General features: G+C 47.1%; 1 protein-coding gene across 12 annotated transcripts; it reads left to right on the top strand.

The window, feature by feature from the left end:
• Positions 1-156: 156 nt before the first annotated feature.
• arhgef11 (Rho guanine nucleotide exchange factor (GEF) 11) lies at positions 157-23984 on the top strand. Of its 12 annotated transcripts, none has more exons than XM_086197933.1 (43): positions 157-1975; positions 2401-2442; positions 3863-3877; positions 4189-4277; positions 4371-4475; positions 5501-5550; positions 5631-5688; positions 5774-5973; positions 6051-6122; positions 6238-6345; positions 6631-6679; positions 7396-7436; positions 7559-7651; positions 8914-8982; positions 9067-9171; positions 9327-9425; positions 9692-9734; positions 9834-9930; positions 10380-10502; positions 11029-11052; positions 11156-11282; positions 11512-11605; positions 11853-11882; positions 12030-12156; positions 12386-12592; positions 12722-12769; positions 13041-13189; positions 13276-13416; positions 13514-13590; positions 13677-13802; positions 15986-16103; positions 16195-16343; positions 16528-16603; positions 16682-16864; positions 16995-17076; positions 17173-17238; positions 17529-17584; positions 18295-18438; positions 18522-18749; positions 19568-19672; positions 19785-20077; positions 20681-20813; positions 20890-23984. In XM_086197933.1, exons 1-43 carry the CDS (start codon positions 1941-1943, stop codon positions 20937-20939), a joined length of 4326 nt encoding a protein of 1441 aa, XP_086054059.1. In that variant the 5' UTR covers positions 157-1940; the 3' UTR covers positions 20940-23984. The 12 variants fall into 12 exon arrangements, with proteins under 12 accessions (XP_086054059.1, XP_086054068.1, XP_086054060.1 ...); XM_086197930.1 differs by having other exon boundaries at positions 208-1975; positions 17173-17253; positions 20890-23983; XM_086197931.1 differs by having other exon boundaries at positions 209-1975; positions 7399-7436; positions 17173-17253; positions 20890-23982.
• The last annotated feature ends 55 nt before the right edge of the window (positions 23985-24039 follow it).

Raw genomic sequence — 24039 nt, 5'->3', positions numbered from 1 at the left:
AAAATACTGCTTCATAATAACAATAAGATAAAGAATGCAAACTTATTATGAAGTTGCTGTTACGTTAAAAATTATTGCAGGGGAGCACAACGTATAATAGGAGGGAAATCAATATATTGCCAGGGACAGTAAAAATAATAAAGATAGTTTTAACATACTTTTTTAAAAGTAGATAAGAGTTCCTACGGTATATCTGACGGGTGCGTCCAAGTCCTTCACCACAACACTCGTTTTCTTTTGTAGACATGTTACATCTTTATTTAATTTCACTGAGATACGCAGAATATCGGAATCATTTTTTCAAGAAGCGCCGTGATGAATCCGATGGTTGTCCAGGGTGCCGTTGATGTCTTAATGAGTCCATAAGATAAACTGTCAGGGGGTCTGAGGTGAGACTTCTACTAAGCCACACAGGGGGGTCCATCCGTTCCAGATCCGACTCTCACATGGATACACAGGCAGGGAGTACCGCCGTGCGTCGGACGGGGGCGCTGCCGTGCTGTTTTGTTTGTGTGATCTTTGAGGACATGATGGTAGATCCACAGCCAGCCAAGACAGCAGGATAACAACACAACTGGGACCAGTTCTTTGAGCACGAACCGGGTCTGTAATGGAAACTCATTCGCACGCCCAGGATTCGGCTTAATCTCCGCGTCCGTTGGCTGAGCACAAGCGGGAGAAACACACGGACTCTTGCTGTGGAAGGAAGGAGACCAGAGGTGGAACCTAATTGCCTTCTAGCTAGCTGGCTAACATGCAAGATTGGATTTGCACGATAACTGGATTTACTGACTGGAATTGAATTGAACTGCCACTGTATCAGCCACCACTACATCCCCACATCCGCATGCAAACCTACCAGCTTTCCGACTTTGCACGCATAGTTGGACAGCCAGCAAGCTCCACAGGACCGACTCTTTGGCGTAGCTGCTAGCCGAATACACAGCGCTCTCCTCCGGCTTCAGCAATAACGAAATGCCGCGGGTTGACATTGGCCCACCAGGAGAGCTAACGTCTGCCAGCTAACGCTAGCTAGACGAGACAGGCCGCTTTATATGGCCTTAATCACTCCTAAGCAGAGTATTTAGATAAGACGTGATTTATATTTGAAAACTCCAATTCAGCTCGGTGTTTTAATTGTGATTACCCAGCGGCGTATCTTGCTAGTGTCGGGTGACCTGCCAATTAGCTCGCTAGCGAGCAGTGCACATTCAGCGGCAGTGTCTGCCTTGTTGTTTTTGTTGTGTACGTTGTGCCAGCCTGGACGTTTTCGCACCGTTTAGTTGGATGAAGTTCAGTGTGTCTCGCGGTGGCTAACATCTCAAGCATGAGGTTCGCGGTTTTGTGTAGTCAATGTAGTATTTATCATTAGCTAATTAGCCCCCCCCCCCCCCCATTAATAAAGCTCATCAAACCACCTCCATGTCAGATCTCACCTCCTATGCAAGCTAAGAGCAGAGAAGCCAGTGACACAAGGGAGGGATTAATACTGAAAGGGGTATTTAAAGAAGAGTGGATATCATTTATGTCGGGATATTTTCATGAATGAGTTTGATTGACAGCAAGCGACATGTCAGACCTTCGTCATGATTGATGGTCTCCTGGGCTGAGCCACCGATGCACGGCCTCGACTTTGGCACCACCAACCCTGCTGCATACAAACAAATGTAACTTGCTTCAGACATTAGTGGTAGTTTTAGCACTTTCTCTTCCAAATCCTACTGGGAACACTGGTGTGGATGGGAGCATGGATCCTTTCTGATCCCGCTGCAGCTTCTCGAGTAGCTGACCCACGTTAAGACCTGATCCAGCTGTCATAAAGCCATGATGTGGACTTCAAACTGAAGAGGATAAAACAAAAACAAAAAAAGCGAGAGATGATGAGGATAAAAGCAGCCCAGTGACAGAGTTGATCCTGCATCAGGAAGCAGGTCGCAGCCATGAGTCTCCGCCAACCCACCTCCACGCTCGACAGGTAGGACCCTGCTCCACCCTCACCCTCCCTGTGGTTGACAGTACACCCCAGCACTGTGGGTCTTCTCTGGCTGTAGGAAAAACAGGCAGGCAGGCTTTAAACCAGGAGAGGTTGAAACCACCACATACAAGGAAATTCTGTGTGGTTGAACTCCAGTCTCCATCTGAGTGTCGTGTTGTTCCACCTGCCGCCCAGTGTGTCTTGATGAATCCTTTGTGTAATAATCAGTCATCGCCGTGTTGATCTCTGTGTTGTGTCTCACAATATTGCCTCTTTGTCTCATCTGTGCGTCTGTCTGGTTTGTCGTGCTGTCAAACGTTTCTTTCTTCCTTTTGTGTGTGTTCTTTGTGCTCGTACCCACTGCTTCCTGTGTGTGTGTGTGTGTGTTCGTTCTTTTTTTTTTCTTTTGTATGTGTGTCATCAAGTGACAGCAGAGCAGCCAATAAGAAAAACGTCCACCTGATCAGGTAGGACAGATGTCCAAATAAAGGCTTATGTGTGTCAGGGTTTCGGGGGTTTGGAAGCACGAGAAGAGTCTTGTATACAAATAAACTGCATTTTATGCCCTTGGAATGTAACTCCTTGACTGGGAAGGGCAGAAAAAAGAGAGAAGGAAGATTTTGTTTCGTTATTCACTTTGAGAAAGTCAAAATCTTGATAGGAGAAGAAGACAAAAAGACGAAATAAAGCCCAAGAAAGCAGAGGAAGATTTTTGTCGTTGTTTTGAGAATAAAGTTGAAATATGGTGAAGTCAACAACGTGGCCGCCTCTTCCAAACGTGCCCCCTTCTGGACTCGGTTTTAGTCTTTATACTGACCACAAAACTGTGTTTATTAGCTAAAAGACAGAATTTCTTTGTTATTAAAGCCGATTCTAATGTACAGTCTCACTGATTCATTGGTCCACAGGGTATCTCTAGAGGCCGCCATATATGATGTCACACGTAGTCTCAAAAGGTCGACTTTGATCTCGAAAGGTCACGTTAATTCTCCAAGTTTCATCTTTATTCTCAAAATGCGCATTGGAAAAAAAAAAAAGAGATCCTCAACTTTACTCTCGACGTTGGCACTTTTTTTCTCGCACGTGCGTGATGGAGAGAAAAGTTCTTACTTGCGTCTCGTTCCTCGACTTTCCAGCCTTTTTCCTCGAAGTGCGTAATGAACAAAATAATCCTCCGCCTGTTTGTCTTTTTGTTCTCTCTCATCCCGACACCAACACTTTGGGCCCGTTTGAGTGTATTTTTAGACGTTAGACTGCAGTTGAACATGGAAAATAATCACCTTCTTCCTGTAAATGCATGTCTGGCTCTGACTTGAGTTCAACATCCCTTCATCCGATTGACGGAAAACCTCGTGAGCACGTTGCTGGCTCTCCGGGGGCGGCACGAGTAATGATGACTGTATGGCAATATTCCAAAGTGCCTACTAGCCTTCATCAGTCCCCTTCATTATGGGATTTTGACAGCACATTTCGAAACAGCACTCAGACGCTGATATTACATCCCAAGTGCACCCTCTCTCCATGATATGAAATTCCTTGCTCGAAGCATTGAAGAAGACCTCTGCAGCTCATCACTCGGCATTGATTCGGTTTATTCTTGATGAAAAAGCACTTTTTACGCTTTGCCATGTGTACAACTGCCATCAAATGCAAAGCTTCACGCGTGTGTTTGCGAGGTCCTGTCATGAGCGCTGTGTTGTTTCGCCATCGCGCCTTGAGATGGGCAGGTGAAAGGAACCCGTTCTTGGTGTCTCTAAGATAATCAGCGTCCTCTTGCTCAGTCTTTGTGTTCTTCTGCTTCAGGATTTGTCCTCATCTTAATTTCTCTCTCTGTCCCTTCTCCCTTTAATCTGGCTTTCCCTCGTCTCTCTCATGCCTCACTTTCAGCCCTTTTGCTGCTTGGTGAGTTCTCCTGTCGCCTCCTCTTCTCTCGTTGCCTCTCCGTACTCTCATTTTCTGACTCTTCCTACCCTCCGCCCGACCACGTGCCTCCCCTTGAGTCCTCTCCTCTTCTCTCACATTGTTATTTCCGATTGTAAGTTTCTGTTCTTTCTCTTCGGCCTATGCCATCACTTTTGTTCCATCTCCTTCGGTTGTCCTCCCTGTTATGTCCCCTATCCTGGTGCAAGCAGCCCTTCCAGAGTATTTTTAGAATTAATTTGTTTTATCAAATGTCATGTTTAGCCCTTCTGTCTCTTGTCCTTGAAACACAGGCTTAGCAGTCTGACCATCGGGGACTCGGAGCGCAAATCTGCCGCACAACAGAAGGAACCACCAACTGATGTTCCCACTGAGAACACGGGTAATTATGACTTGGTTTATGGCAGGATGGATTCAGATTTTTACTATGCACAAGATGCCAGAAGACCTCTTGAATCCCCCTGTCCCCCCCAAGGTCCTGGTCTCGTCCAGAGATGCGTGGTGGTTCAGAAGGACCAGCTGGGTTTCGGCTTCACAGTGTGCGGGGAGAGAGTGAAGCTCGTGCAGAATGTGCGGCCAGGTGAGAGGTTAAAACTATGATACTTGTTTCAAAATTCACAGTTTCGTCCTGATGAAGACTAAAATGAGCTTATTACGACTCTCCATGGGCGAAAGGAGGCTTTTGGACTCGCCTTCAGTGGTCTGTCCCATTCGTGTTGAACTTATAAGCAGATATCCGCTTATAAATGCAGAATGTATATGCCAGGAGCCACATTTTGGTACTGCAATCATTCTGGCCTCCATGTGGAACCTGAGTAGTACCTGGAAGTAGCAGCCTTCAGTTTGTGGACCAACATATTCATTTGACATGGTATCAGATGGTGCAGAGACCTGGATGTACCACAACAAGCCTTCAGAGGCTTTTCTGCTCCACGCACATCTGAAGTCCATTTGCAGAGCAGAAGAGATGGAGAACGTTGACTTGGAAGACATTCTCGCAACCCATCTGAGAGACAGTACATCTGACCTGATCTGCCTTCTGGTCCTAGATGTGTCAGGGACCTTTAAGGGCTGCCTTCACATTTGGAACGAAAGTGCTCTGAGATTCCAGGATGAACTGAGTAGATTTTGGTGGTGAAAGGTCACACAACATCTTTGTTTAATAGCCTGAAGTGACATTTTATTTCTTAAAGGCTCGACTTCCATTTGATTTAGTGGACATTTGACCACCAAAATGTTTTGAGTTCTTTTTCAAGTCCAAGTGGACATTTGTGCCAAACTTGAAGGAATTCCCACCAGGTGTTCCTGAGGTACCGTGTTAGCGACAGTAGGATGGATGGAACGAAAATGTGAGGTAACCTTAACTTTTGACCAACAAAACCTTTTTTCACTTCAGTCCATTCTAGTGCCAAATTTGAAGAAATCAAGGCGAAAGATGGACAACATCAGGCGACCAATCGCTGCCTTCAGGGATTTGCTTCAAACAGACATTTAGAACCTTTTCTTCCAGTCCTTTAAAGTCTGGAGACGTCCATCCATGTGATGTCACCTCTAAACTTCTGTGAATGAGCTCATGACTCTGTACACCTTTGCCCATCCTTACAGGCGGTGCAGCAGTCAAGGCCGGCGTCCAAGAAGGGGACCGTATCATAAAGGTCACAACACAATCTGAGAGTTGCAGGTTCCTCCTGACGTTCTGCGGCGCTCACATTCCTTTCCTTCCATCTCCTCTCAGGTGAACGGCTCGCTCGTGTCCTCCATGTCCCACCAGGAGGTCGTGAAGCTCATCAAGTGTGAGTCCAGCAACATTACAGAGTGCAAGTCCTGTTGTGGGTTGGCTTTATTTGACGCTGGCCGTCCCTGTTCTTCATCCCACAGCTGGAACGTATGTAGCGCTGACACTACAAGGGCCTCCCCCCTCTGCTGCCTCCCTGCCCCTAGAGCCCCTCCCCACTGACATCACTCCCAATCAGAGGACATCAGTGGGTGGGGAGGCTCCACTCCCTCCACCGCCACCTTCACTTTCAGGACTGAGTAGCACCCCATCCCAAAGAATCACTGGACCCAAACCACTACAGGTAAGATCAACACGGATCACCCTGGTTTGTGTGAAATGTTCTGAAAACGGCACAGTTTATGGTGTCTGTGTGTTTAGGACCCAGAGGTACAGAAGCACGCGTCTCAGATACTCAGGAAAATGCTGGAGCAAGAAGAGTCTGAACTGCAGGTAAGCACACGCAACAAGTCCTCCGCACCGAGGCCGTGGTCGCTTTGGGGTTCTGATCCCTAAGTCGCTGGGTGGAAATGTAAGAATTGACTAAAAAGAACGAACTGACGTGTAGGACTTGATGGAGGAGCAGCTGAAGAACCCATCGCCATCTCTGGAGGAGAGGATTGAAAGTGCAAAGAGGAGAGCTCACCAAGTCCGGGTCAAGATCCAGCAAGACCTGGTAGGAAGATGAAGCTGTTTACACTCTTTCAAAGCGAATCATCTACGATTGTTAAGATCCTGCACCCTTTGATTCAGGCTTTTCCTTGACTTTCTCATCGTAGAACACAACAGATTACACAATGTCATGTGATCAAATGAATCGAATCATGTCGTTCATGTTGCATTGCTTCCAGCTAATCCCGTTGCTGCCATTTCGATCTTCTGGAGTTTCTTTCTCGGTACTTTTAAGGGTTTGAGGACAAATTTGTAGGCGGAAAACTAACGACTGGTTCTGCTCCTCCAGGAGGGAACGCGCTCCGAGTCTGTCACCTCCTACGTCTTAGCAGGAGAAGGTTTGTACCCTCTGATGTTGCATTGGTTTAAAAGAATCGCCTCAAGGATGTCTCTGTTTAGATGATGGTGCTTCCTTTAAATGTAAATATAACACGTAGCATGTCAACATCTCAATATGTGGAGCAGCGTGCCGCCTACTTTATTTGCATGCTGACACGATTCCAAAGGTTTCTGGTGATTCTCGGCCATGAGAATCTGTCACTCGTCATCAACCGCTTGTGTCAGCCGGGGCCTGGCGTTGGTGGTGTTTGCGCCACTTTCTTTGTGCCTGCCCCTTTTTTTAGACACATTGTTGATACTTTTCTGACGTAGTCTGAAGAGTCTCAAGTCCCCGCCGCTGAAAGGCGGTCACGTGACCTCGAGGGGTCAAAAGTACAAACTTGCTGAAAGTTCACGAAAATGACAGCACAGAGATGAACTGCTGCTGAGGCGGTCACGTGACTTTCTGTCAGTTGCAGAGCCGGATGTCGGCCATCTTGTGGGACCTTCTCCATAGTTTGTTTGTTTTTTTTAATCTGTATGAGGATCGTAGACGCTGGAGTTACCTCAGCCTGAATGAACCTGCAGATGAGCGACCAGCGAGCGACATTTTTCTCATTTTCACTCCAGCGTTTATAAACACGATATTCTCCTGATGCATGGCTGACATCCTGATGATGTCACAGTGACTCTGCACGAGTGTGTAACGCTCAGCTGAATTGACTCTCTGCCTCAGCAGGTCGGTTATCGATGGACTCCAGCGAGGGAGACTTGGAGGTAGGCCTCATGTCTCGTCTTTTCTTAAACTGGTGAGATTGAATGCATGATGGTCCCACTCATTCCACCCCGCCCGTCCCATCCTGCTCGCCCTCCCTCCTCCTCCTCCTCCTCCTCCCCAGGCGTTTGAGAGTCCCCACTCCTCCCCTTCATCCTTCTTCAGGACCCCCCTGCACCGACGGCAGAGCTCCGACACACACCCCCTCTCTGACTCGGTGAGATGGACACACACATGCATTCACACTCTTGCAGCGGTGTCAGGGCTGTGCGCAGGGATGACGAGGGAGAAGCTTTTTGTCATTTCTCTTCATTTTTTAAAAATTTTGTATGATTTTAGAGTAGCAGGTGTCTTCAGATGTGTCTCACGGAGACACTTGCCCCCCCCCCCCCCCCCCATGACTTTTTGGTGACTCCAGCGCTCAGAAACTGTTAGCCATGTTTTTTTTTTTTACTTCAAGCAAAACGTCTGTTCACAAAATCTTACAACATATCGTCGAGTGTGATTCCCACCTTCTTAATCCAGTCATAAGCACAATAATCTGAAACACACAAACTCAACACTTGTGCGCCAGAATGTTCTGGTTTATGAGTCCTCACGCAGGCATGAATCAAAAGGAATGAAGCAGGAATATTGAAAGTTGAAAGCTTTCCACAGGAATTACCAGGAATAAATGGGACTAAGGTGGGAGACACATTTGGACTCACTGTGTTCTATCATCGATTGATTTGGTCTAGTAATGTCCTCAAAACTCCCATGACTCGATTTCGTCCTAGTGGGGACGTTGGTGATGTGGCCTTTGAATGCTCTGCGTTAGCATGCTAGATGCTAATTAGCTTTACCAACAACAAAAAAATTCAATATCCTCTCTGTTACTTCCAGAAGTTTCCAGAATGTTGCTAGTAATTTAGAGAAAAACCTCTTTTCAACTGGAATCCTGACGTCCATCAGCTCAGCTTCTGGTGGCGCAGAGCTCAGAATCCTGAGTTCGCTAACTAGCGATAGCATGCTGTGTTGCCCTCAAACCTGGAGCAGTTTAAGCTGGTCCTTTAAAGGGGACTGCCTCTAAAACTCTTTTTTTATGACACGCCCACTTTTTCAATCTTCCAATCAATCCACCCCCCTATGCACACGCGTGCACGCACACACACACACACACACACACACACACACACAACTACCCACACCCTGGTTCTCTTGGTTCTGATTCAGCAGCTCCATCATCCGGTCCTGACTTTTTAAGGTTCCGTATGTGCGAATGAGCCCCTACTGCAGATGTAAGGTATCTGTGGGCTTCTGTCCACTATCTGATCGTTCTCCAGCACGGAACGCCCTGCTCACTTGTTCTCTTCATTTTTGTCACGCACCACTGGAGAAGATAGAGATTTCTCACCATGCCTTGAGATTCCTGTTTCACCTCCTGAGCGTAGCACTCGTTCACTCCTCGGGTTCTTGACATACGTACTATTTTGTTCCAAGGGTGGAAAGGCCCAGATCATTGGTCCGGAGGAAGAGGATGAAGAAGATGACGGCTATGCATTCAATGAGGTGAGGAAGACACCTGTTTAGTCATATTTCCTTTGCTTCATGTCGTCTACATTCTTCCCTCCATTATCCCTGTCTTTGTCTCAGATGGACGGACCGTTCCAGGATATTGAGCTGCTGAAGTCCCGACCAGCGCACATGACGGTCTTCATGAGATACGTCTTCACCCAGCTGCTGGACCCAAACCCTCTGGTCAGCATGATGCAGAGTTCATATAAGTACCAGAATATAGCAGTCTTGTGGTATTCCTGAGTACTTTCATTGGTGTAAACCAGGTGTAGTATGTATGTGTTCGTTTGTCTTCCTGCGAAAATGCCTCACATTCTTCTCTGTGTGTTCTCCAATAGTTGTTCTACCTGTCGGTGGAGGCCTACCTGGGTTCCAGTCCTAAAGACGCTCGCTCGCTCGCACCACAGATCTGCTCACACTTCCTGGACCCGGACGCCGTACGTACACGCATACACTTACTGTGTCATGTTTTCATCAGTTTTAGCTCAGTTTTGGCTTGTCGATCAAGACCTACTTTATAAAAACAGGGTTCTAGAAAAAATCCTGGAAAAAATGTGGACTTTGAAAACATCCCAGGCCTGGTAAAATTTTAGAAAAATAGATAAAGCCATTAAAAATGGATAAATAATCATCAATGTGATGATATTTATGTACAAATACGACCAATGAGTCACATTTCACTACTACCACAATTTTCTTCCAGCCCTTGAAAATCAAAGTACGAGAGGAGTATCTGGCAGATATCGGTAAGATTCCTGTCATGTCTTTGGCTCTTGGTGATCAGCGTGATGTGTTGGCCTCACAGGAGTTTTAACCACAGTCTTTTGTGTCCGTTTCTTTCTCAGAGTGTCGACTTCATGCTCAGGAGGACATCCGTGGGCCGCTGTCGGAGCTGCAGCAGCAGGTGCTGCCAGACATCCAGGATCAAATCCAGGACTACAGGTACATGTGGGTTAGAGGTCGCCCCCCTGTGTAAATGTAAAGCTGTGGTCACTGTTTGTTCAGATCCTGATAGACAGCAAATACATGTCAGGACAGCAGTTCACCGAAACCTGTCTGTTTCCATTTACATTCAGAAGGCTTAGCTAGCCCTGCTAAAGCTAACGGCCCCCAGTTTTGGCTGTAAAAGTTTGGATAAACAGTTCTGATTGTCGCACATCTCCCCGCAAAATGACATCACTTCATCGCCACACCTTGATTTAACTGGTGAATGCGTGCGTGCGTGCATCAATGAAACTCATAAGTGATCAACAAACTCTGACGCACTCTGACTTCATTCGCCCTTTACGTTGCTAAGCTAATAGAAGGCGCGTTCTAGCAGAGGCTTGGCTGCCCAATGTGGGAGTGCTCATTTCCAGGAGTGTTCAGCTGGTGTTTGCTTGTCCCCCCAGGAACAAGCAGATGATGGGTCTGGGCTCGCTGTTTGGAGAAGGAGACCTGCTGCAGCTGGACGGAGACCCCGTGAAGGAGAGACAGGTGGTGGACCGACAGGTTACCGCCCTCTGGGAGATTCTGTGAGTCTGCCACCATTGCATCGTGCTCTTCCTGTTTTCCAACATCTTCAGGTTCATGCTGAGGGCGCGGGCTCCCGGGGGGGGGGCAACTGTGATCCCTGCAGATGTTTATTTCTAGAGGATCTTGTCCCATTCCAGCTTCATCCTGGAAGATTTGTCATCCTCCCAGCTAATAAAGCAAACATTGCTCCGCCTCTAAATCTGCTCGTTAACTAATTCTGCAGTGGCTTTCCTCAAACACGTGGCCTTCGCCAGGCAGGGAATGTTAACATCATAACTCTCACTCAGATGAGCTCTGCCTAGCAACAGGCGAAGGTGTTTGCAGCCCAATAAAAGTGTAATTACGAAGCAACAGAAGCTCACCCAAGCTGCTGTAACAAAGGTCGTTGGAGCCGCAGAGCCACCTGACATTCACTCCGCACGCGTCTGATTCCTGTCACATGACAGTGGTCCGCTGGTGTCTGCATTCAAATCTGTTGTTTGTTGTGGAAGACGACCTTTTAACGTGTCTCTTTTTGTGTTCCAGGTCAAAGCACGAAGAGGACAGAAGGTAAAGATGTGTATCCGTTTGTTTCTTCCTTCAATGTTCTCCCCAGTTCCCTCCTCTATCTTATTTAAGCTTTCGTTGTCTGCCCTCCTCCCGTTCTCTCCAGTTCTCCCCTTGCGTCAGCTGTGCTGCTCTACCTGAGACACTCGGGAATCAAACTCAGAGACTCCAAGGTGTTTCCTGGTCTGAACACAGAGAAGGAGAAATGGCTCGCTTTCCTCAAGACTAAAAAGGTACGAGAGTGCAGGATTTCTTTTGTTAGAAATGACACAAGAACACTGGGCCAGACTTACTTCTGTATATCAGATATGTCTCATATAGGCTTCTCTGGTTGTACTAAACCATCATAAGTAATCACAAACTGCAACTGCCTTGCCAAGTACATTTATTCAATTGATGAAATGAAGTTAAATATATATTATATTTTTAAATCTAATAAGAATCGTAATTGTCTGTCCACAGCTGACTGGTATGAAGAAAGAGAAAGATGGAGAAGACAAAAAGAGAAATCCCATCCTGAAGTACATTGGCAAACCCCGGAACACATCCCAGTCTAGTAAATAACACACACGCGCACACACACGTGCATGCGTGCGTGCTTGCGTTTACATACAGTCACTTACTTTGTGTCATCATCTTCCCACAGTAGAAACACGCCAACATACATGTGATGGTCACAGTCAATACTGAAGTCTGTTTGTCCTTTGTTGGCCCTTACATTGTCATTGTATATTTATTTATTGATTCATGGAGTTTCTGTTCTGTCTTATGATTTAATCCTTTGGTTCATTTTGGTTTTGTAGCATTCCATGTCCCGTTGTCACCCACCGAAGGTACACCGTTTTATTTGTCTGTCTTTTTATTTCCCTCCCACAAACATTTTCCTTCCGTGTAATGTAGAGTTTGTTCTGTTGGTCAGCTTTTTCATCTCATCAGTCCTGACAGTAACGCTGCCGTTGTTGGTGTGTGTTTGCTCACAGTCCGGCCCGGCAGTGTGAGGAACATCATCCAGCAGTTTGAAAACAGCACAGACGTGGAGGAAGGGGGCGACCCTGCCGACCCTCAGAGACTGTCCTCCAGCAGTCTGGGAGAAGACAGCATGGACAGGTACGCCGCACCTGTCAGGGCAGTTTCACATGAGGGTCTCGGACCCCGGTACATGTGCTCAGCCATGGTAGGAAACCAATGCACCCAATGTGTGGAGAAGTTTTATCAACATTTCTAGTCATTCCGAAGTTTAACCTCCTACATCTCAACAACATGAATGAACTTGAAGAAGTTTTCTACCTCTGATTTAGTCGCCGTCTGTCTCTCGCGCTCCCTCCCTTCCTCCCAGCCCGACCATCTCAGTGCGTCTGGCGCGCAGCGAGTCTCTGAAGGCTCAGGGAGAAGGTCGCCGGCGGGGCATCGCCTCAGGAACCGAGTCTGTTCCCCGCTCTCGTAGCGATGTGGACATGGAAGACAGTGGAGAGGAGAGGGAGGCACCAGGCCTCCGGCCACTGCAGCACAGCGCCTCGTCGTCAGCCTCTAGCAGTTCCGCACGGTAACTTCGATCCAGAGGGTGTTTACGATAGATTTTGCAAAACGGATTCTTTGAGGAATGTAGGGGAAACTTGAAGAAATGACAATTTACCCTGGAAGTCAGGTTTTCATTTCCCCTCTCTCTTCTCAGGTCTCTAGAGAACCCTACACCCCCGTACACCCCTCGCTCCATTCGCAGGTGAGCGTTCACGTCCTCCACAAAGATCATTGATGGGTTGGGCTCAGAATAATTGTGAAGCAACTTTCTGCATATTTTAACACAACAGAGGATGTTTTCATTGTTGTTTTGTGCTTGGTTTGAAAAGTTTACCAACTAGTTGGTAGGGTGGCATGTGAGTTAGAATTGCTTTAAGTTCCGTTGGATAATCAGAAGTTCACAATTGTTTCTGTTCCTCTTTGTGTCTTTGTTTTGTCTTGTTGTGTGGGCGCCCACCTTTGCGAATGTGCAGGAGCATGGACTCGCCACTGGCGCTGCCACCAGATGCTGCGGCGCTGGAGGAGGAGGTGTGTGACGGTCAGAACTGGCAGGAGACGGTTCCTCCTCAGCTCCTGGCCACGCTCAGTCCGAGGGAGGTAGACCGGCAGGCTGTCATATACGGTACCAGTTCTTTCCACGACTGTTCTACGCAGAGCTATCTTCAGAAATGCACATGATGACCCGTCTTGTACCTCTCTCCCCCTCAGAACTGTTCACCACCGAGGCATCCCACCTACGGACCCTGCGGGTTCTGGACCAGGTTTTCCTCCAGAAGATGCGATCCGTGCTCAACTCTGATGAATTGTTCTGCATCTTCCCCAACCTGCGTGAAGTCTATGAACTCCACAGTCAGTCTGTTAACTTGATACCTCTAGAAGGCCTTGAAGGAAATGGATCCTCCAGGAGAGTTCCTCCTTAACTCTTGCCTCTCTAACATCTCTGTAGAAAGTCTATGCGAGGCGATGAAGAAGCGACGAGAATCTTTCATCATTCAAGACATCGGGGATGTGATGCTGGCAAGGGTGAGTGTAGTAACACCGATCATAGACCCATGTCAGTATTCATCCCTTCAGCTCTCTGGTGATGTAAATAACTTGTGTTTTCACAGTTTGAGGGTTCTGCTGGGGAGGAGTTTCAGGAACAGGCGTCACAGCTGTGCAGCCAGCAGTCTCAGGCTCTGGAGCTCATCAAGAACAAACAACGGAAAGACCCTCGCTTCGCCCACATTATCCAGGTACACACACTCATGACTTGTTGTGGCTGTGGTAGTATTCAGTACTGGTGCCGGCCGTGGGCCGCAGCCATTGGGATTGTTGGTCCATCCCATTCTTTCTAACACCTTGAAGGAAACTAGGTGCAAACCTTTACTGGGACTGAAGGATGAACTAAAAAGGTTTTGGTGGTCAAAGGTCACTGTTATCTCACTTGTGGGCAATATTTTGGCGCAGTGTCTTAGGAGCCCTTTTTCGTCCCCTAAGACTACTAACCGGTAGTCCGAGGTCAAGTTCGCCTCACATGATCAAGATATAGGCTTTGAAATACTGTCTTCAATTGTGGCACTAATGTCCGCTGGGACTCATGGTTGAACCAAAAAGGATTTGGTCACTGTGACAGTCCCACATTACTAGGGCTGCAACTAACGATTATTTTGATAATTGATTAATCTGTCGATTATTTCTTCGATTAATCGGATTTTTCATAACGCACAAATTTTATTTATATTGGGGGAAGAGAAGAATGAGGAGATGAGTCGGTTCTCAGTTTGATCCAGCATGTAGCTGGCATCATTTATTTCTTTGTCCTTAACAGAATGTTATGCCAAATATTAGTGCAAAACAAATTCCCAAAATAAGTTTTTTCAAGTTATTTCAGTTAAACCTGAAACACAAACAGTGTTAGCCCTTGCTACATAGCTTAAACAACAGGCCATGGACTAATACAAAAAAAAGTATGCTGTACAACGTGTGCAAAGACATACCAGCAGGCTTTCTTTCTTTCTTTTTTTTAAATTAAAGTGCATAAAAAAGAGGTATTTACGTTGCTTTAACAACAGAAAATAATATAAATATGAGATGCTCCAAACACACACACACACACACACACAATAAACTAGGGACAGGAGTGACAAAATACAGAATTTATAGATATGAGAACAAATTGAAAGCTTAGTGGGCCAGGGAAACGTTTGTTTTACAGCAGGTAGATCGTTTCGTTTATCTAACGTTAATACCCACTGTTTACTCGCCACCCAGCTTGACAAGCCACTAACTAACGTTAGCCTTGTAACGATAGCATTAAGTTACGTTAGCCGGGTAATGGAGATGGATGGCGAGCAAACAACGGCTCTTACAGTTAGACAAACGAAACAAACTATCTGCTATGAGAAGAACGTTTCCTCACTTCAAAACGCGACGCAAGTTTAATCTTTTGTTTCATGAAAATCAAGATGAAGATAACGTTAGCCAACTTACCGCGCCGAGCCCCCTTCCCCGATGTCATCCATGGCTCCCACATGTTTTCGTTTCATATGTTCTCTGTTACTGTGGTGCTCCCGTGCCATGCAAGATCAATTTTACACAATTGCAGCTCGCAGTCTTTTGAGTTTTACTTCATGTACAGTGCTCCCAAACTTCAGACAATTTTGGTCGAACTGTTTTCTCCTCTTCAGTCATGTTTGCAAGCCCCGCTCTATCTTTGCCCGCTCTATCTTTGCCCACTCCATCTTTGCCCGCTCCATCTTTGCCCGCTCTATCTTTGCCCACTCTATCTTTGCCCCACTCTATCTTTACCCGCTCCATCTTTGCCCGCTCTATCTTTGCCCACTCTATCTTTGCCCGCTCTATCTTTGCCCACTCTATCTTTGCCCACTCTATCTTTGCCCACTCTATCTTTGCCCGCTCTATCTTTACCCGCTCTATCTTTGCCCACTCTGTCTTTGCCCACTCCATCTTTGCCCCGCTCTATCTTTGCCCGCTCCATCTTTACCCACTCCATCTTTGCCCTGCTCTATCTTTGCCCGCTCTATCTTTGCCCACTCTATCTTTGCCCCGCTCTCTTTGCCCGCTCTATCTTTGCCCCGCTCCATCTTTGCCCCGCTCCATCTTTGCCCCGCTCCATCTTTGCCCCGCTCTATCTTTGCCCCGCTCTGCTCAGAAAAGGAAGTGAAGTAGAAGCTCCACGACACAGCGAGTGAGCTGGCTGCGACGCAGCAAAACCAAAACAAACGGCTCTGCGGGCCAAGTTAATCGCTACCCAACGAATCGATAATCAAATTCATTGCCAACGAATTTAATAATTGATTTTTAGCGATTTTATGGATTACTTGTTGCAGCCCTACACATTACAGTGACATATAACCACACGGCAGCATTTCTAGTTTGGTTTTATATCACTTTGTTGATGTGTCGACTCTGCCAGGAGTGTGAGGCGAGCCCTCACTGTCGGCGGCTGCAGCTCCGAGACCTGCTGGTGTCAGAGATGCAGAGACTCACCAAGTACCCTCTACTGCTAGACAACATCATCAAACACACCGAGGGTGAGGGTTCGCAACCTGGTGTAATGGGCGAACGGCAAAAATTTGGGATGGACTTGAGACTTGAGACTGATGTTCTTGTTTTTCCTTTAAGCTGGTTCTGCGGACCTCCCCTTGCTAAAACACGCCCAGGCATGTTGCCGGGGGATACTTCAGGCTGTCAATGAGGTCGTCAGGGAAACAGAACACCGGCAGCGCCTCAGCCAGTACCAACGCAGATTGGATGCTGCTCCCCAGTTCAAGGTAGTCGGACAAAATCAGCTCTGGCATGTTTTCACGTGTCACCACACAAAAAACCTGAGGCAGATTTTCCCCAAACAAAACTTGCTGGAGGGGCCAAAGAAGAACCCTGGCCTTAATCTGCTTTTGACGCATGTCTGACAGAAACGTTTCCCCCTTTTTAACCAGAATATCATCTTTCCCTCAGAGTCTGGACCTGAGCACTAAGAAGATGATCCACGAGGGTCCCCTCATCTGGAAAGTCACCAAAGATAAGCAGCTAGGTCGGTATTCTTGCAGTCAGACGGTGAAGTCTCATCAGTTACGCTTTTCTAACTCGCACGTCTCCTCGTGTCTTTCAGAGATCCAAGCGCTGCTGCTCTCAGATTGCCTCCTGCTGCTGCAGAGGGGTCCCGATGAGCGCCTGCAGCTGCGATATCCCTCCCGCTGGCTGGGTGGAGGCGGAGGAGGCAGCGGAGACAGCAAGACCTCCTTCAGCCCCCTGGTGAAGCTTGACTCGCTGCTGGTCCGTTCAGTAGCTACAGGTACGGCTGTCAGCCTCCAGAAGCAAAAGTTGTACTTGGCTTGATGTTTTTTCAAAGATCTTCAACTGTACGATGCAGTTTACTTCTGCAAAGGGGATTGAAGCTGTGAGTCTGTTTTTTGTTTCCGTAGACAATAAAGCGCTCTACGTCATCAGCACCACAGAGAGGCAGATCTACGAACTGGTGGCTGGAACGTCATCGGAGAAAAACACGTAAGCTAGAACTTCTAAAATGTTCACTGAATATGAATATGTCTGTTTTTTGTGGGCACAAAATAACAGAAGAATCTTTTGATTTTTCTCGAACAGCTGGAAAGACTTTCTTGAAAAAATGATCTCATCAACCGGCGGCTCGTCCCCCCTGATCAATCACGGGTCCGTGCCGATGTCGTGAGTCAATTTGACATTTTAAAGGAAATTTACTGTCTCACAGAGACACGTGGGCTGTCTGGAGCTATGCTAGCATTTCCCACTCACTACCACTCATTGCGCTAAGCTAACTAACATAAGTCCCAGCTCCCTAATGCATTATAGAGGAAAGAACGGTCTCTTTCTTCTCGTCTGGCTTCGGGGACAATCTGAGCAAAGTTCCTCAATTTTTTGTGTTCTTTGGAGTTTTGTAAGTTACGTGTACCTGTAATTGTACATGTGTCTATCTCTCCCAGTTCCCCCAGTCTAGGCAGTGTTTCCCCAGTCTCAACTGACAGCCACGTCTATGCAGGTAACAAGCACCTCTCAGTATTTGAATTTTTGGTTATTTGGTCAAGTATGTTCTCAACCACTTAATGAGAAAATGGTTCTCACTTCGTTGGACGCTGTTGTTTAGATGAGTAATTTTATGGTTTCTTTTTCATTCACTTTGCGGGTCCTCCGTCTGCCCGTAAGTCTGTCCCACTCCTGTACATGGGAGGTCTCCAGAATCCCTTATATCTTCAAATTTGGTGCAAATGGGATTCAAGGATGTACGAGAAAGATTTTGTTTATGGTCAAAGTTCAAAATGACAAAGATCTCACACGTCTGGAAAAACTGTCCCGTTCTCGTTGTAGAACTCCTTGGAGTAGAACCTCTCAAATTGAGCACAAATGTCCACTGGGACTTGAGGATGACCTGGAAATATTTTTGAGGTCAAAGGTCAAGGTCAACTCACAAGAACCGAGTATTTCTGGAACACACTGAGGGATTGTTTTCAAATTCAGCACAAATTCTTCACGGGGATTGAAGGATGGGTTTATAAGACCTCAGTAATCAAAGGTGAAAGGTCAGCGTCACTGTGACAGGTGAACTACCGCTACGTGGTTGGTTTTAACCTAGTTAGTTATTTCGCTGGGTACATCCACTTGAGTCACTGAGACGTTGGGAATGATACCTCTGTTGAATAAAAGAATATAAACAGAAATATTGACTCTTCTCTAACCGTTTGGGACTTCCAGAGAACTCGATGACGGAGCATTCGGACTCCATGGAGCCTCATTCCTCTGAGGACATCTCAGACAACACACCTACAGACCAATCAGAAGCCTTCACCTGTGTTGACCATCAAGCAGCTGGCGTGGCCGAGGCCGCGTTACAGGACGGTTAGGACACAGCAGAGATGAGGTGACGTGAGCTCGCACTCAGGAGGACTTTGGATTTAAACTTCTCTTTGCTTTCATCCCAGTCGAAACACTCCGGCAGCTCATATTACGAGACCTGGAGGAGGACGGTTGGAGCCATGACTCAGATGACACGCCCACCAACGAGACGGCCAATGAAAGGAGCTCTGTGAAGGAGAAGCAGCGGCCAGAGTCAGCGGAGACCATCCTCGGCTTCAGCACTGGCGAATGGGAGGCTGAATCGGAGGAGGCTCCGCCCACAGAGCAACAGAGTCTTCAGGTCATAAGAAAAGGTAACTGATGTGGTTTTCACTGAATTAATTAAAGTCAAGGCATGAAGTCATTTTCTAATACAACAGACCAAATTAACACAGCGGCCATGCTGCTCTCATGTCCCGCTAAGGTTGGGATGCTGGGTGATGTTCTGCCGGGCTCCAGGTTCTAACTCACTCAACCTCTGGGAATCTGGCCAGTTATCATAACTCATCACTTTCCAGTGGACCAGCAACTAAAAAACCACTGTGGGGTAAAAAGGGGAGGGGTAGCTAGCTGTGTTGAAGGGTAAAACAACCTTTAGCTGCAGTTAGCCAACAGCTAACTGGAGCATCAGCCACTTCCTAGTTAACATTGCTGGTTGTTGTGACAAAGGATTCGATAGGAAATGACAAAAGTGTTCCAGTGACCCTGAGGTCATAAAACATTCACTCCGTTCCAATTTCATCATGCAGCAACACAACCAGCGAATTTAGCATTGCGTGCTAATACTTCTTCTTCCTAAAGTTAGCATTAAATGCTCCTGCTGCTAGATTTTCACTCTGTGCTGTTTTTTCAGTGACTGGTCAACCAGGAAGTGATGACATGATAATAAGTTGTCTTGCCCGATGAGAGCATGATGTCAGAGGAGCATGGCCGCCGTCTGAATGTCTGTCCAGTTTGGATTGACTCACTTAGGTTTTGTGCCGTCTCCTGCATGTTTCCCTCGCGCTTTGATTCTTCGTGTTGTTTCTCTTGCACACGTTTTCTTTTACCTGCTCGCTCTCCTCATCCCTCCTTTCCCCTCTTCTTTCACACACACGCTCTCTTCTTCATCTCACGTGTATCCTCTGCATAGCTGTGGTTGCGGGTTCTTCTTCTTCCTCTGTCCCTGACGGCATCACTGATGATGTCACGCTCATCTCCGACCAATCATCCAAGACGAGCGAGGCCACAGCGCAGGGTAATGATGACATCATCGGCTGAGTGTTGCCGTTTTCAATAAGATGAGAAATAAACTTCCACTCTGGAAGTTTGTCACCAAGCGTGTTTGTCGCTCCGCATTTGTTCCACAGGGAACACGTTCTATTTGGTGATGCCCTCAGAACAAGGAGAGAGCGTCACCGACGACCTCACCGACCCTCCCACCCCCACAGCCAGCCACTTCCCCCAGTCTCTGGAGGAAGTGATGTCATCACAGCCTGGGGAGGAGACTCCAGCCTGCCAGCAATCGGAGGCTGTGATGCAACTACGACAGGAAGAAGAAGCTGACCAATTGCAGGCCGGACAGCAGAGTCATGTGATCAAAAATGTGGATGAGATTTTTCACACAATCGAGGGGCTGATGAGCAAGTTACGTCAGCTGAAGGTGAGTTTGCTGTCCACTCTCACCTCCAGCAGGACACCGGAAACACTCCACTTAGCTCCTCCTCGTTGTCATGGAAGAATACGGCACAGTACGCATCCTCGGTACCCGAATGGGAGTAGAAATACTCACACGCCTGCTCTGAATGTGGACGGTGCTCAGTCACATCATTTTTTGAGTTCAGATCTGGAGTCCAGGTCCTCCACTCTTCCGCTTGTGTTTCTGTCTCTCTTACTTCTGCTGCAAACACATAAAAGCATAAAATGGCCCCAAAATGATGAAAACTATACGATAGTCTTTATTTCTGTCTTCTGAGCGTATAAAAGTGGGAGGAGTTTCTGTTTTGGTGCGCAAACCTGAACACTGCAAACACACCTGCGGCATCCATGTAACTGAGGAACCTCTAATAAACCCTGCAAACAAGCGATGCCGTGATGCATTCAGGTGCACCTGTAAACGCTGGGATCTTCACGGCTCATGGTGGGAAACTCTGAAGGGCCACGAACTCCCTGTGTTGTTGCGTCTTAGCGTCTTCTTCTTTTAACACTTTGATTTTGCTTTGTTGAACAATAACCTGCTTTTCTCCACTTCTTCGTGTTCTGACAGGAAATGGAGACGGCCCATCACAAACTCCTGCAAACCCTCCGAGAGCCGTCTGTCAATCAGGAGTCGGAGGGGCAACAGTGTCGCTCGGCAACCGTCTCCAGGACGCCGTCTCTGGACCGCAGCTCGGGCGACGGTGAGAGTGTTACGAGTAACAAGTTGTGCAGTGAGATCTGATGTGAAGCTCCATCAGTGACGGTGATCGGTTTCAGGTAAGGAAGCAAGTCCAGCAGAGCCCAAGCTTCAGTCCACTGGCTTCTGAATTCACCCTCGAGTCAGAATGGACTCACCCATTCAGCGCCGCCTCCCTTGCCCCCACCCCACCCCACCCCCCGCCCTGCATGCACCGGCCATCGCAGCAGAACCCAGGAAGGACGGCGGTCGTGTTTTTTGCCCTGGAGCACTAGTGGGACGACTATCAGAGGTCAGCATGCGGTCTGACCTGCACCAGAGCACGAGGGAGTCCAGGGGAACCCGAGGAACACCAGGAGAACACCAGAAGATGAAACGTGTGGCGAAGGAGAACGAGCTGGTTGAAGGAACAGAGCAGCAGACGAGCTGCAGTGATGATTTAAGGAATAATCAGAGGGACCCATCACCCCAGCACTTTACCCATGTCATGTACACAGCTGACTGATCAGGGACTGGAGACGCCGCCGGAGCCCCACGTGAGCTAAGATGGCGTCTAGGGGGGTTTCCCTCCCCCCCTCCACTGGTTGCTTTACACTGAGTTCACTTGCCATCACGGCCGAAGGACTGTGTTTATATAATTCAGGTTATTTGCACTGAGTGAGGAGACCAATAAGAGACGCGTGGAAGCATCGTCGTGGGAGCAGCAGCAGCCGCTGACGCATCACCAGCACCGCTGCGCTGCCAACTACTGAGACTTTTGCAGGTTTGATTTGCAGCGCTGCTTCACAAGCATACAGGGGAATACGAATAAAACACAATGAAACTCAGCGGATTCACAAACTCGTCACGTCGCCTCGGCCAGATTTTACCCAACACGGCTTCTGTTGACGGTAACTGAGGCTCAACACAAACTCAAAACTTGAATTTTCAGTTCTTTGTCACTAAAAGTGCTGCCAAAAAAAAACGCTGCTTGCATTGCCTCTCTACACCTAAAGATGTGACTCATTCAGAAAATACTGAACCAGCAACGTTTCCTCATCACGTGGTCACGCGCTGTTGCGATCTTCAGCTTTGCAGTGAGAAACAAACCGTTATTTATTGGGAGAAAAGAACCTTTTTGTGCATTCAAGTACATGCAGATGATTCAAGTTTGTGACGTGGTGTGAAATTCACATTCGCTTTCTTGCTGGGCACTAGATGAGAAGATTAATACCACTGTCATGTGACCCAAGTGCGCTGCGTGCAAAGATCTGGCAGAATTGGATGCTAGCTTGTCCAGAGGTAACATATCAGCCAGCAGCTGTAAAAGTGCGCCAGTTTTACAACCTCTTTGCCTCTCAACTCTCCTCGTCAGGCTGAGTCAGCTAGCTGCGTGTAGCGTTTATGCTAGGCTACAATAGCCAACAGTTTCCAAACTGTATGTTAGGCTAAGCTAGCAAACTTCTCCGGTCTTTATTGCACAAAGATAGCTAGCCATTTCTAGGCTAGGCTAGGCTAGACTTGCGAGTTTGGCTGATTAAGCGAGCTGTCCTGTTGAGCTATTTCCTGTCTTAATTCTATTCTCAGACAGCTAGCTGTTTGCATGTGTTATGCTAGGCTAGGATAGCCAGCTGTTTCCAGTCTTAACGCTAGACCAGATAAAGTAGCTTTTTTTTTCCTAACAGTATTTATGCTAGCCTGATATAGCAAGCTGTTTCCAGTCTTTATTCTATTCCAAGATAGCTAGCTGTTTGAATGCGTTATGCGTGGCTAAGATAGCCAGCTGTTTCTAGACTGTTTGCTACGTCAGGGTAGCTCGCCGTTGACAGTATTTATGCTTGGCTAACATAACTAGCCATTTCCAGTCTAGCAATCTGTTGTTAACTGTCTTTATTCTACTCTAAGACAGCTGTGGGGGCTAAGCTAGCCAGCTGCTACCTGGAGCTTGACTTTTAGCATCCAGATGTGCAAGTGCTATCAATCTTCTCATCTCATTCTCCCAGAAGTAGTTGTTGCACGCCTGGTTGAGGCATGTTTAACCAGCACAGACCAACACTAACACCAAGAACTTTCTCTCTTTATTCCTCAGTCTGGATGGAAACGCACACAAGTCCTAAAACACACTCGCTAAAAAAAAAAGCGCGTCTTCCCGTGGAGTTCTTGCGTGTACGTGCTTCAGTAATCCCCTTTTGTTGTCAGCTTGAACTAATTCCTGTTGTCACCTGCATTTGTTCGTTTGTTAGCGAGATTATGCAAAAACACGAGAGATTTGTTGGCGTTCTATTAAAGTTCTAGCACTACCGTCATCGCAGAACCAAACCTGGATCCAAAAACCTCCTGTGGCCCAGTCGCAGGGAGGTTCCCACTGTTCAGCAAACGCATTGCAGGGGGGGAGTCGACGGATGACATCACTAATCTGAAGAAGAACTACAAGTCTTGCGTGTTAGAACCCGCGTGCTGAAACGTTCTACCAAAGTGCAACATCTCCTCAGAGGTCTAGAAGGGAACGCCACTTGCTTTTGTGTCTTGTTTTGTTTTGTTTTTTTCTCCTCCATTTTCTTCCACACGGAACACGCGGTCACCTCGTGCAATACGACAAACAGGCTTCGACCCAGAATCCGAGCTGATGGTGACTCGGCCTCAACCGGCTGAACCCAAAACGGACACACACAAAGTCTCTCTCCGCACCGCTTCCAATGACATTTTTCTACCTCCACGCTTCACTTTCTTTCACTTTTTATTTCATCCGTTCATCTCGTACATCCACGTCGGCGTTGAGGCCCTGAACAGGCTGGAGAAGAAGCTGAATCTTTTTTTTTTTCTTTTTTTTTAAATAAATGAAAAAGAAAAAAACGTTGCACAGACAAACTCCCCTGCACAGTGCGAACTACTGTATGCATCCACGTCTTTAACTATCATCTCATTGTCTGTTTTGTTGTGTCTTTTTAAAACGAATATTCACTGATGTACTATAGAGAGATCAGACCCACTTGTTTTATATGTTGATTTTTTCTGTAAAGCCCTAGTCCTCCTATTTGATTTTATTTTTGTAGATATGATTTTAAAAGAAAAAAGGTTGTATAAATTACTTTCCTCTCCCTTGTTTTTAAAATGGTGAGATTGTTTAGCTGCACAGAAGGAAGGAAGAAAAAAAAAACCCAGTGTCAGATCGGATTCATGTGTTTGTGAGATTAAAAACAAACTGGATAAAGAATGAGAAATGTGTTCCTGCTGGTGACTTTGGTGGGTTA

Source organism: Aulostomus chinensis, chromosome 24 (genome assembly GCF_037954235.1).
Source record: "Aulostomus chinensis isolate RoL2024-O1b breed Wild chromosome 24, RoL_Achi_v1.0, whole genome shotgun sequence".
Classification (NCBI taxonomy): domain Eukaryota; kingdom Metazoa; phylum Chordata; class Actinopteri; order Syngnathiformes; family Aulostomidae; genus Aulostomus; species Aulostomus chinensis.
The sequence above is the reverse complement of the archived record's forward strand: the minus strand, read 5'-3'. Positions and strand labels throughout refer to the sequence as shown.